Raw genomic sequence first — 12,333 nt, 5'->3', positions numbered from 1 at the left:
TAGGAGATGCACATTATGAACTTGACCAGATATAGCACACTGTACTTCAGCATTTTGCCAATTTACCCTCCAGAAGTAGAGTCAAATGCGATCCTTGGGTATTGGAACAGAAATAGACACATGTCACTTAAAATTATAATAGTAACCCAAGAATCCGAGAAGATACACCTGACTGAAGACTGGGAGGGAGTGTAGAAGTAGAGAGTAGCAGATGTGAGCTAAATCTTCACCTGAGAGAAGCTGTCTAATAATGATTCAAGTTGCCAAGTCATATGGAGGTAACCACCAGAAGAATTGACAATACAGTGATACCTCGGTTCTCGAACGCCTCGGTTTTCGACCAAATCGGTATTCGACCAGGAGATTCGAGAAACTTTTGTCTCGGAATCCGAACAAATATTTGGAACTCGAACTTCCGAGATGAGCCGAGTTGAGCCGAATGGCATTCATTCGGCCCAGCGCGCCTTGCTTGCGTCATCAGTGTGAGTGCAGAGAGAGAGTCACGCTTTGTGGAGTCACGCTTTCCTATTGGGTTTCATTGCTTCGGTTCTCGAGCAATTCGGTTCTCGACCGTCCTCCTGGAACGAATTATGTTCGAGAACCAAGGTATCACTGTATAGTGATTCTGTTGGTTTTTTGTTTTTTTTTTTTAATCCTCACCCGAGGACATTTTTGCATTTTTTGTTCAGACAGAGTGGGAGGGAGAGAGAGGAAGAGAGAGAGAGAGAGAAACATCGATGTGAAGGGACACATCGAGTGGTTGCCACCCGCACGACCAACCAGGGCCGGGGACAAACTGCAACCGAGGTACGCGCCCTTAGCGGGAACCGAACCCGGGTCTCTCTGGACCGCAGGCCGACGCTCTAACCGCTGAGCCAAACCGGCCAGGGCTGTTGTTTTTTATCATGAGTTCTTCAATATATTTAACTTGTTTACTCGCTATACCTGTTCCTTTCTTTACCATTTTCTTTTTTAAATCCTCACCGAGGATATTTTTCCACCTATCTCCAGTCAGAGTGGGGGAGTGGGGAGAGAGAAATATCGATGTGAGAGGGACACATCATTTGGTTGCCTCCTGAGCCAAACCAGCCAGGGAAAGACAGCTATATATTTTTTGCAAACAGGGGAAAGTTTTACCTAAAAGCATTACTTTGCTTTATGTTTTTTTCACTTGTTATATTCAGCGATATCTGCGCGGTCACTATAGTTGTCACACATGAGCAGACATGTTCATGCAGAGTAACTCCAGCATGCTAATGCCTCTGTCTGTGTTGTTTCTGTTGTTCCACAGTAAGTACCAACTGGTCTTCTGTTACACTATCATTGAGAGGAACAATCGCCAGATGCTTCCAGTTATTAGAAGTACAGCTGGAGGGGACTCGGTGCAAACCTGCACAAACCCACTTGACACCTTCTTCCCCTTCGACCCTTGTGTGCTTAAAAGGTATGTACTCTTAGCCAGTCGGCCTGTCGGTGGTGAATTTAAATGCATTGTGTATTTCCCTTTCCCAAGATTGGGATATAGAATTTCTTTGTTATAGTGGCCAGCCATTCCTAGTTGTTTATAAAGTCATAGTCACCGTGCACATACTTCACAGGCCCAAAGCAGAGAAAGCCTTTTAGAGTCTGCTGAGTGTTATAGGCACGCTAGAGTTTGTGGATCTTTGCCCCATTAGGAACCCAGTTTGACATCAAGCGTTTTTTAATTTTCTTTAAATCTGTTGGTTTAAACATACAAGGTGCTCAGATAGGGAGGATGATGTCTTTTCATGGCTCATAATTTTCTTCCAGTGACTTGTTCCTTCCTCTAGAGACCACAACCCATGCACAGGTAAACAAAAGCCAAGAGATTTATTTTGATAGATAATTCCGGGAAACCACCAAGCTAGTATTAACTTTGCATTTGTTTAAGGAAGCAGAATTTTTGCTTTATTCATTTCTAACCAGCAACACAACAATTTGGGCTTACCTGTTTTCCCCAAGTCTTGGTTGACTAAAACCAGATAGGTCTTTTTTCCCCAGACTTATTTTTAGTACATTGCTATAAGAATATTTAAAAAGGATATTCCAGAATAATATAACTTTGTTTTCATTTGGATACACTATAACTCATTGTCAATCTGTGCAAAGTTGAGAAACAATTACATTTGAAAATGAAAAGATGAGAAACAGTTGGTATAATACTCCATCTATATGAGTGGGTGAACTCTTACAAAGAGGAAGCCACATTAGTTACAGTACTTACATAGGGTTGTTTTTTTTTGACACATTTGGAGCCATAGTTTTCACTTCATTTTGGGTACTAGGTCTTGTGAAAGAAGAGCTAAGTTTGCTCTGACCTTCACTGTGCTATTTAGCTTGATTTTGAAATATGATCTTGTTGACAGGTCAAAGAAATTTATTGATCCTCTTTATCAGATATGGGAAGACATGAGTGCAGAAGAGCTTCAGGAGTTTAAGAAACCCATTACAAAGGTAAATTTGTGATTCAGCTCACTTTTTGGGAATCTCTTGTGTGGTTACGGATCACAGTCAAATAGTAAATAGCGATGTTACCCTTAAAAATGGAATATTTTATTCATTCTGCCTTTGTAAAATTGCAAGTTCAGGATATGTTCTTATGAAAAGAGGTTTTGGTATTTTTTGATGAATTATTTAAACCAGACACTTCACACATTTACTTTGGGAGGTGAAGGTTAATGAAAAATTAGCTCAACAAATTTAGATCTTTACCACTTGATCATTACCACCAGGTAACAATGGCAAATTTACTATGTTGACATTATAAGTAACACCATAATTTTGTAGCGGTTAACACTGATTTTGTAGCTCTTCATGAATAGGTGGTAAAGATGCAGGTCTGTAGCATGACTGCCAGTGCATGTCAGATGGAGATGAGGCTGTTACTGCCAAAGGAGAAAATTAGAATTCAATAATAAATGAGGTCATAGTTTGTTTTTGTTTTTCTTTATAGATCTTAGAGAGGAAAGGAGAATGAGAGAGAAATAGCAACACCGATGAGAGAGAACACCAATTGGCTTCCTCTTGTATGCCCCCCACTGGGGATTTGGCCCACAGCCTGGGCACATGCTCTGACCGAGAATCAAACCAGTAATCTCTTGTTGCATGGGTCGATGCTTAACCACTGAGCCACACCGGCCGGGCTCACTGTTTTTTGTGGTACAGTTCTTTCCACATTAAAAGTCAGCTTTATGTGCCTGTCTCCTTTTTCTGAAGGAATCATTAGAAAGCTCATTTTATTATTTTTCCTCATATTTTGCATTTGAGGCCACCATTCATTCATTCAGTCATTCATTCACAGTGTTAGATACAAGGGTTATAATAGTGAACAAGAATGATATATCATGTTACCTGCCCTCACTGAGCTTAAATCTGTTAAAAAATCAGACTTTAAACAAATAAATTGTGATGAGCAATTGAGAAGTGTGTACACATCAGAGGAACCTTTTTTAAAAATATTTTTTATTTATTTTTATTTATTTTGGCTTCAGAGATTAGAGAATATCTAAGCCTTTCAGGTTAGTATGAAGTTAGACTTTTTTTTTAATCCTTACCTGAGGATATTTTTTCCATTGAATTTTAGAGAGAGTGGAATGGAGGGGGGGTAGGGAAGGAGAGAGAGAGAGAAACATTGATGTGGAGAGAGACATTGATTGGTTGTCTTCCACATGTGCCCCGATGGGGTTGGGAATCAGACCCATTATCCTTTCACATATGGGGCTGGTGCTGTAACCACTGATCCACACTGGGCAGGGCAAGATTTTTTTTATTGATTTTTAGAAAGAGGAAGGGAGTGGGAGAGAGAGAGAAACATCAAGGTGACATCTCTCTGATGCCTCCTGCATGTTCCCACCAGGGAACCAGCAACCTTTCAGTGCACAGGACAACACCCAACCAAGCCACAGTGGTCAGGGCATCAGAGGAAGTTTTTGAAATTAAGATAATTGCCACCTGTGATCTTATTGATAATCTCTGTTCTTCTGGCAGGAGGTGGTAGAAGATGAAGATGATGACTTTTTGAAAGGTGAAGTTGGGATTACTCCGAGCTCCTTTGACACGCATTTCCGAAGTCCTTCAAGTAGTGTGGGCTCCCCACCAGTGTTCTACCTGCCAGACCATTCCCCTCTGATTGCAAGGATTTGTGATTGAGACGAACACCCTCCTGCTTTTCAGTACCTGGGCTCATCCTCTTTGAGCTTCACATGGAACTAGTACCTGCCTCAGGCAGCTTATTTTAAGTTAGACTTACTCTCCTGCCCGAAAAGACATGTTTTTTTCTTTTGCTCCTGTATAGACAAAAGGAAAAGACTGAATATCATGTGCAATATTTTACAATGGAGTCGATGATAAATGTTGAAGTCTTGGCTTTGTTTGTTTAATGTATACTTTTTTTGTGTGTTAACAGCTTTTTGACATAATTATTGTGAAATCTCTAGTATTGGCAACAGCCTGTTTTAACAGATTGCATTTTTAACATAGGTTTTGGTCAGAGCTGTAGTCATAGGATTTTGCTGATCAGTGAAAATCCTCCAGGACACTATTTAAAGTCTTTAGAATGAGTTTATTTGGGGTACATTGTTTACTTTCTGCTGCAACTACTTGTGCATTGGGATTCAGTGAGGTGCAAAGAAGATTGGAGGAAATTGGGGAGATGGCTGGAGCTGGCTCCAAATGCTGAAAGTTGGAGATCTCCAGGAACCTCAGAGACCAGTAAGAGCCTGGAGGGAAGAGAGAGGATTTAGAAAAAAAGATTCAGACAAGTGATATACTTGTGAGTGTAAAAATTGATTTAATAGAAAAATGGAGTTCCAGGTAAAAGTAATTTACATTGACTGTAAGGGGGGTTAGACTTTTACAAAATACAGTACAGAGTATTTTACCCTGAAGCTCCCCACAATGCTGTTAGAACTGGAATTACTCGTTTGTAGTGGATTATTAACATGGATTTTTTAAAAAAACAATTAGTAGACCAGTTCTCATTTTGAAAACTTCTTGGGGCATTTGGGGTGTATTTTAGGTTACTTAGTGGGGTGGTTTTGCTAGCAACAATAGGCCAAGGTTACAGCTACAGTCTCTGTCCATTGGCTATTTGTATCATGGATTCAGCTCAGTGAAATCCTCTGTCCAGGTTCTTTTTGTATTTTTATAAATAGACACAGATAGAGGAGTTTAAACAAACTTTATAACAAATTTGTGCAGGCACTGCTAGATTCATTTTGAAGCTCATGAATATTTTAGCTTCGTTTCTTTGTGTCCTTTTTTGTTACTTGTGAAAATGAACATCTTTAAACATTTATTTTTTGCCACTTTCCCTATTTTTTATTTAAAGCAAATAATATTTTGTAATGAAATATTTTCTCTTTCCTAGGGCTTTATGTGCTCTTGTATATTATAATATATTGATGGCACTGTAGAGTTTGAATTTCAGTCTGTAAATATGTTTTTGGAAAATAGAAAATTTTATTGCTTTAAAAAGTTTTGGATATGGTGATTTTTTTGGTGACTCGATGGAAAGTCTTGAGAACCTTTAGGTTCTCTGTTTTTTTAACTGCTGGCAAAAAGGTGAGATTTTTGTATACTGGATAAAATGAAATGTGTCCATAGAAATTAATGATAAGTGGGGTGTTTGTGGGTTGGAACGTAGCTTTAATGTAGAGGGCTATATTTATAAATAAGTGTTAAATTTCAAAGGAGCTTGAGAAGAAAACCCATTGTGACAATAAAACAATGACATGGTTAATCTGAGACTTGTTTGTATGCCAATAAATGGAGGTGCCCTAAGAAAGAGGCTTCTCACACAAATGTTCTTTTGACTTTTTAAACTAATCTGTATCAAAACATTTTGCAATGGAAAACTGCAACTGCAACTTTATTAAAAAGGCAAAAATATTGCCAGTGTGATTCATTGTGATTGGGAATGCTCAAAAATAATTTACATGTTGGTGATGAGAATGACTTCCAGGTGCATCTGAAGTGTCAGTGACTCCTTTTGATCACAACCAGCCAAGAGTGACTGAGGCTTGCACTGGTCCAAGGAAACACACACTTCAAAAATGTATATGCTTTGAAGGAACATCTCCAGGGAAAAAATAATTGTGAAATCTTTTGGGAAATTATATGAAAACAAGAGATTTTCTGTTCCTCTTACTGACAAGTAGGCTTTCAATAGGTATAGGAGAACCAGGGTCCATCTTTTTGTGTCTGCTATGGTTGGGTCTTCCTTAATGAGAAGTGGCTTCTCTTTCTAACCAGGTGTGACTTAACATTCTTCAAAGCTCTAATTTTATTGAACTGTCAAGGAACTAATACCTATTCTAGGGTTGTGAGGAATCGGTGCAAAAGCATGTAAAGTCAGTTCATAACTGTTTACCGACCTTGTGAGAAAGTCTAAAGCGGGAAGCACTTTCATGGAAAAAATCTTTTCAAGACAAAATAACTTCTATTTCATCCACTTTGCTTCTTCCTTGGTACCAACTTAAGAGATCTCAACTGGAGCGGAAGGGCCAGAGTGTTCGCCCTGCCAAACACTACTTACTATGGTGGTTTTTAACTCTTGTTGCTCTTGCGAATTTAGAAAAAGAAGTGGAATATAAAATGATTATATTTTAATTTTTGCTCTGTGTGACATGGCTCCTCCATCTCACCACTGTCTTTTACTTGTTTTTTGTTTATTTGATTTTTGGTTAATACTCACCTGAGGATATTTTCCATTGATTTTTCAGAGAGAGCTTGAGGGAGGGAGAGAGAGAGACATAGATGTGAGAGAGACAGATCTATTGGTTGCCTCCCAAAGGACACCCACTGGAGCTGGGGAAGGAACCTGCAACCCAAGTGCCCTTGATTGGGCATAGACCCTGGGACCCTTGGGTCTGCAGATCAATGCTCTAGGCAAACCAGCCAGGACTTTTTTTTTATTTTATTTTTTGAGGGAGAGAGAGAAACATCCATCTGCTGCCTCCTGCTGGGCATCGACCCAATCACCCTGGCATGTGCCCTGAGCAGAAATGAACCGCGAACCTTTAGGTGCACAGGACTGATGCCCAATCAAACTGAACCACACCTGCCGTGGCCACTGTCTAAAAAATTACTTTTTAGCCCTGGCCGGTTTGGCTCAGTGGTTAGAGCGTCGACCTGCGGTCCGGAGAGACCCGGGTTCGGTTCCCGCTGAGGGCACGTACCTCGGTTGCAGTTTGTCCCCGGCCCTGGTTGGTCGTGCGGGTGGCAGCCACTCGATGTGTCCCTTCACGTCGATGTTTCTCTCTCTCTCCCTCCCTCTCTATAAATAAATAAATAAATAAATAAATAAATAAATAAATAAATAATTACTTTTTGTGCCTTGGCGCGTTTGGCTCAGCGGATAGAGCACCGCCCCCCCCCTCCCACCAATGAGTCACGGTTCCGTTGGGTCAGGGGTAGGGACCTCGGTTGCGGTTCCACCAGGCCCTTCCTGTTCCGGGTCCTGTGGGGTCCATGTGTCTCTCACATTGATCTTTCGTGCTCTCCCTCCCACTTTATCTGAGGATAAATGGTAGAATACCCTTGGGTGAGGATTTTTTTAAAATTATTTTTTGTTAATGTAGTGTGGAGTTGGGTCTATTGGAGTGATAGTTCCAAGTTTTAGAATACAGAACTCTGCCCGGCACCAAGGTACCACCCTCAGTGGGGACTGGATGCTAACTCGCTGATCTCCACTCCCACTAGGAGTGCCTACTGGTAGTTACTGATGGTTTCTAAATGTGGGGCTAGCAAAGTTCAGGCTCCATTTTCCCAGTTTGAGACTGGTGTGCGTTTGTTTGTTTGTTTGTTTGTTTATTTATTTATTTATTTATTTATTTATTTATTTATTTATTTTATTGTTGAAAGTTTTACAGATGTCCCGGTTTTTTCCCCACTGATCACCATCCCCTTCCCGCTCTCGCCCCGCTCCTGTGTGCGTTTATTATTCACTAAATACAATCCTATGGTGCAGGTTCCCAAACTCGGACTTGCTCAAGGTCACGATTAGATGTGGTGGAGCCGTGCTGGGAACCGAAGCAGAGAGCCCCCGGACCCCCGCACTCAGGCCTCGTCACCTGACCGGGAACTGACTAGGGCTCTGAGAGCAGCTCCCCTCCCTTCATCCCCGTTCTTTCAAGACTACATCTGCCAGCGCCCCTGGCGGAGAGGCCGTCCCCCGCCCTCAACCTCGCGTCTAGACTACACTTCCCAGGGGGCCTTGCGGCCGCCCGAGCTGTCCTCAGCCTCTTGGGGCTGCTCGGACTCCATTTCCCGGCGGCGCCCGCGGCGGGGCGGGGCGGGGCGGCCGGGGCGGGGGCGGCGGGCGGCCCGCGGCTGGGGAGGCTGTCGCCTCCCTGGGCCTGCCCGGGCGGCCGCCTCCGCGATGCCGCTGCTGGTCGAAGGGCGGCGAGTGCGGCTGCCTCAGACCGCCGGGGACCTCGTTCGAGCCCACCCGCTTCTGGAGGTGAGCATGGCCCGGGCGGGGGGCTGCGAGGGGACCTGAGCCCTCCTCACCCCGCCGCCACCACCCGCTCTCCCCCGAAACAGACTTTAAACTTGGCACCGCCGAGGTGCTGCGGCCGCGGGCAGCCGACTTTCTGCCTGCGCTGGAGGCGTCTGAGGAGCTCTTACCTTCGGACCTCAGAGGGCATCCGCCGAGGCCCCTTTTTCCAGAGCACGGGACGGGGGCCCAGAGAGGTTAGGCGCCTTGCCCAGGGTCGCACAGCACCGCGGCTGGAGGACACCCCGGGACCCCCCGTTCCCAGGCGCAGTCCCAACCCCAGTCCGGACTTGGCCCCGGGAGGCAGACCTGGAGCCGCCCTTGCTCGCTGGGAGCACCGCGGGCACCCCAGCCCGAGTGAGCGCTGCATCGTTTGGGGTCCTGAGGGAGCAGGCGGTTATTCCGGGGCGGGCGCGGACAGCGTTTGGGCAGGGGTATCCTGCAGGGCCCCCCGCCGCCCCCCTCCCGGGGCTCCAGTTATTTTTAGCCAGAAGAACGGGCCCTGCTTTTCGTCTGCTGGGCCGACTTGGGGGCCACGCCCTGATGGCAGGGCTGTGTTTTGTTTTCCTGTTTTTGCCCTCAAACAGATCCCTGAAACCTTAGTCCACGCTCATGCAGAAACTGTTTGCAAAGTGGTTTTTACTGTTAAAAAACAAAAAGAAAAAAGATGGGGGACCAAACCTCCCGCTTGCCCCAGTTGAGGGGGGATCAGTCCATTGATGTAAGCAACACTTATTAAGCCCTCATCTGTGTGGGCACCATCCCAGGTTCGCCGTCCCTGCGAGCAGGGCAGTCGCCGTCTCGTGGGGGAGGGGTGACGCAGCGGCTCCGAGGCCGGGAACCGTAAGGGCCGTGCGGGAAGACCGCCCTCCGCTCCGCGCCGGGAGGTCGGGCGCCGGCCCGTCCGCCTCAGGCTCTGGGCAGGTATGGGGGCGGTGCTCCTGAGGTTCCCTCTCTGCAGTTGCCGGTCGGAATCATTTTGTGCGCATATTACTTTTCTCCCTTGATCTGCCCCCTGCCCCCCACCTCCCATGGACGCTTCCTGAAGGCAGAACAGAGTCTTTGGTTTGTGCCCTCAGACCCTGGGACAGTGGGAGAGGAGCCTGGAAATGGGTGCGCTCCGTAAATATGTGTTACATGAATGAGTGAACAAAATGACCCGGAGGGGGAGGAGGGGTTACTGACGGGGAAAGGGGGACAACTCTGCCATTCTCAACTTTCACTGCAAGAGAGCAATAGTAATAGTTGTCAGCACATGCGAGTATTTCGCGGAGTACTGTGCTAAGCACTCTCCTTGTACTGTGTTAAGCACTCTCCTTGTACTGTGTTACTGTCAACCATTATCTCGCGAAGTCACAAGTAGAACTCACCAAGGGACAACATTTCAGCTGTCTAAAAAATTTGGGTGAAACTCTATTTTTATGTCTGAAAATTTCTATGACAGAAAGTTAGAAAGATCAGTGTTTGAGACAGTACACTAAGGGTGGAGAGGGTGTGTGTGTGTCGGGGGGTGATGTAGGGACATACCAGGGCAGCTAGCCCCTTGAAGGGAGGTTTGCCTATTTAGGGAGACATGGCCTAGAAATGTGTAGTGGGGACACATTACAGGAACGTGAAGAAGGGAAGGTCACTTTCATTTGCAGCGGTTTAAGGGAAGGAGGATGGAGGCATGAGAGAGATTTCAAAAGGAGAAGAGGGAGGGCAGTCTAGCTGACTGTGCTCTGATGGGCAGGAGGGGAAGGTCCTGAGGGCAAGTGAACTGGCCAGTTTCCTTGTGCAGAGAGGGTAAGTAAGAAGGGGAAGACTGAAGATAAGCTGGAGAGGTAGGTCGTACCTGGATTAGAGGGGTTTGGATGGATCTTTCAACAAATAAGCAGTGAAGGGAAATGAAAGGTAGTGTATTCACTTTGTAAAAAAGGAAACAAATAAATACAAATGTCAAAAAGAAGAAAAAATAATCTATGACCACAACCACTCTTCACATTTCAGTAAATATCCTTACAGAGATTTTTCTTTTGTATGATATACTTTTAAAAATGAGAGCCTACTATATATTGTTTTATGATGTTCACGTAACAGTATGCAGTGTCAACAGTTAGAAGCTTGTCTCTAGCTATGTCTAGCATAGAATAATAACAGTAGTGCAGCCCTGGCCAATAGCTCAGTCGGTTGGAACTACCCAATATACCAAGGTTTTAGGTTCAGTCCCCAGACAGGGCACATACGAGAGTCAACCAGTGAATGCATAAGTAAGTGGAACAGCAAATTGATGGTTCCCTCTCCTCCTTCCCTCTCCCTTTCTCTCTAAAATTACTTATTAAAAAAAAAATAACAGTAATGCAGTGGAACTTGCTGAGCACCACTGCCCTATGAAGGAGGTGCTAGTGTTATTCACATTTTACAGGTGATGGCTGTGAGCCATAGAGCGGTTTAGTGAGTTGCTCAAAGTCCCACATTCTGTAAGTAGTGTGGCCTGGAATGGAAACCTGGCGTCTGCCTTTGTCTCTCTTGCTGCACTGCTCAGTGTTGTAGCCACCAGCCACATGTGGCTGTTTACACTTAAATTAAACTTTATTTATTTTTTTATCCTCACCCAAGGACATATTTCCATTTTTTGTTCAGGTAGAGGGGGAGGAAGAGAGAGAGAAGCATTGACGTGAAGGGGACACGTCGAGTGGCTGCCACCCGCACGACCAACCAGGGCTGGGGACAAACTGCAACCAAGGTACGTGCCCTTAGCGGAAACCGAACCCGGGTCTCTCTGGTCTGCAGGCTGATGCTCTAACCGCTGAGCCAAACCGGCCAGGGCTAAATTAAACTTTAAAGATCAGTTCCTCAGTTGAACTAACCACAACAGCCACATGTGACTAGTGAGTGGCTAGTGGCTACTGTATGAGATAGCGCAGGTACAGACAATTGCCATCCTTTGGGCAGTGCTATCTAGAGTCTGCTCTTAACCAGTCACTGGATGCTCAAGTAAGCAGTCTTGCAATATCTTGTTAAATGGTTCCACAACATGAATGCACTGTAACTTGGTTCTTTTAAGCATGTAAGATACTTATAATCTTTCACTATTATGAAAAATTACAGAGCTAAATTTTTATAAACCCCATAATTATTCCTTCAAGTGAAATTGCTGGGCTCAGAAAGGTTTTTTGAAGCAGAAAAGTGATATAACAAAGTCAGTGTTTTGAAGCAGTGATGTTGGCTGGCAGCCATTGGGGAAGATAGAAGGAGACCTCACAGGGGGTGGGGATGGGGGTGTCAAAGAAATGGGTAGGGAATGATGACAGCCACTCCTTACAAACATGCTCTCAGTTAATCCTCACACAACCTAAGGAGTGGCCAGCATCATCCCCATTTTCCAGAGGAGGAGGTGGAAGCACAGAGGGTCAGGAGTATGCCCAAGATCACTTGGTGAAAGGCAGGGGACTCCAAGGCCAGCATTGTCTTGCCCTCTATCTCTGCCGCTCATAAATTCTATGGCAGGAATTTTTTTATTAAACATTTTTTTTTTTCTTTTACTGATTTTAGAGAGAGAAGTGAGAGGGAGAGAGAGAGAAACATTGATGCGAGAGAACATCGATTGGCTGCCTCCTGCTTGCCCCCCACTGGGGATTGGGCCCACAACCTGGGCATGTGCCCTGACCGGGAATTGAACTGGCAACCTCTTGATGCCTGGGTTGATGCTCAACCACTGAGCCACACCGGCCAGACTTATGGCAGGAATTTAGATACGAGATCACGAGGGACTGAAATAAGGTAGCACAGTGGGAAAGAAGGCTCAGTTTTGAGAGCTATACCTGTTTAATAAT

At 44.8% G+C, this 12,333-nt stretch overlaps 2 protein-coding genes and 1 long non-coding RNA gene across 7 annotated transcripts in view; 2 read left to right on the top strand and 1 right to left on the bottom strand.

The window, feature by feature from the left end:
* The window catches only part of RRN3 (RRN3 homolog, RNA polymerase I transcription factor), a 31,462-nt gene extending 26,862 nt beyond the window's left edge, over positions 1-4,600 (top strand). For both annotated transcript variants that reach the window (XM_036279515.1, XM_036279516.1), the window contains exons 16-18: positions 1,292-1,444; positions 2,388-2,475; positions 4,009-4,600. In XM_036279515.1, the coding sequence (XP_036135408.1) occupies positions 1,292-1,444; positions 2,388-2,475; positions 4,009-4,170 (403 nt within the window). In that variant the 3' untranslated portion in view covers positions 4,171-4,600. The remainder of the gene's footprint in view (positions 1-1,291; positions 1,445-2,387; positions 2,476-4,008) is intronic.
* Positions 4,601-4,658: 58 nt separating this feature from the next.
* On the bottom strand, positions 4,659-9,031 carry LOC118641893. Its single transcript, XR_004961665.1, has 3 exons — positions 8,650-9,031; positions 6,716-6,749; positions 4,659-4,739 (listed from the first exon to the last, which is right to left on the bottom strand). It is a non-coding gene; the product is annotated as an uncharacterized LOC118641893 (long non-coding RNA).
* Positions 8,315-12,333, top strand: part of NTAN1 (N-terminal asparagine amidase) — a 27,680-nt gene continuing 23,661 nt past the window's right edge. For 3 of the 4 annotated variants that reach the window (XM_036279521.1, XM_036279520.1, XM_036279518.1), the window contains exon 1: positions 8,315-8,482. Coding sequence is in view for 2 of the 4 variants with exons in the window: in XM_036279518.1 (XP_036135411.1) it covers positions 8,402-8,482 (81 nt within the window). In the remaining 2 variants the exon portion in view is untranslated. The remainder of the gene's footprint in view (positions 8,483-12,333) is intronic. The other variant, XM_036279519.1, reaches the window with a different exon arrangement.

Source organism: Molossus molossus, unplaced genomic scaffold (assembly GCF_014108415.1).
Source record: "Molossus molossus isolate mMolMol1 unplaced genomic scaffold, mMolMol1.p scaffold_m16_p_3, whole genome shotgun sequence".
Lineage (NCBI taxonomy): Eukaryota > Metazoa > Chordata > Mammalia > Chiroptera > Molossidae > Molossus > Molossus molossus.
The sequence above is the reverse complement of the archived record's forward strand: the minus strand, read 5'-3'. Positions and strand labels throughout refer to the sequence as shown.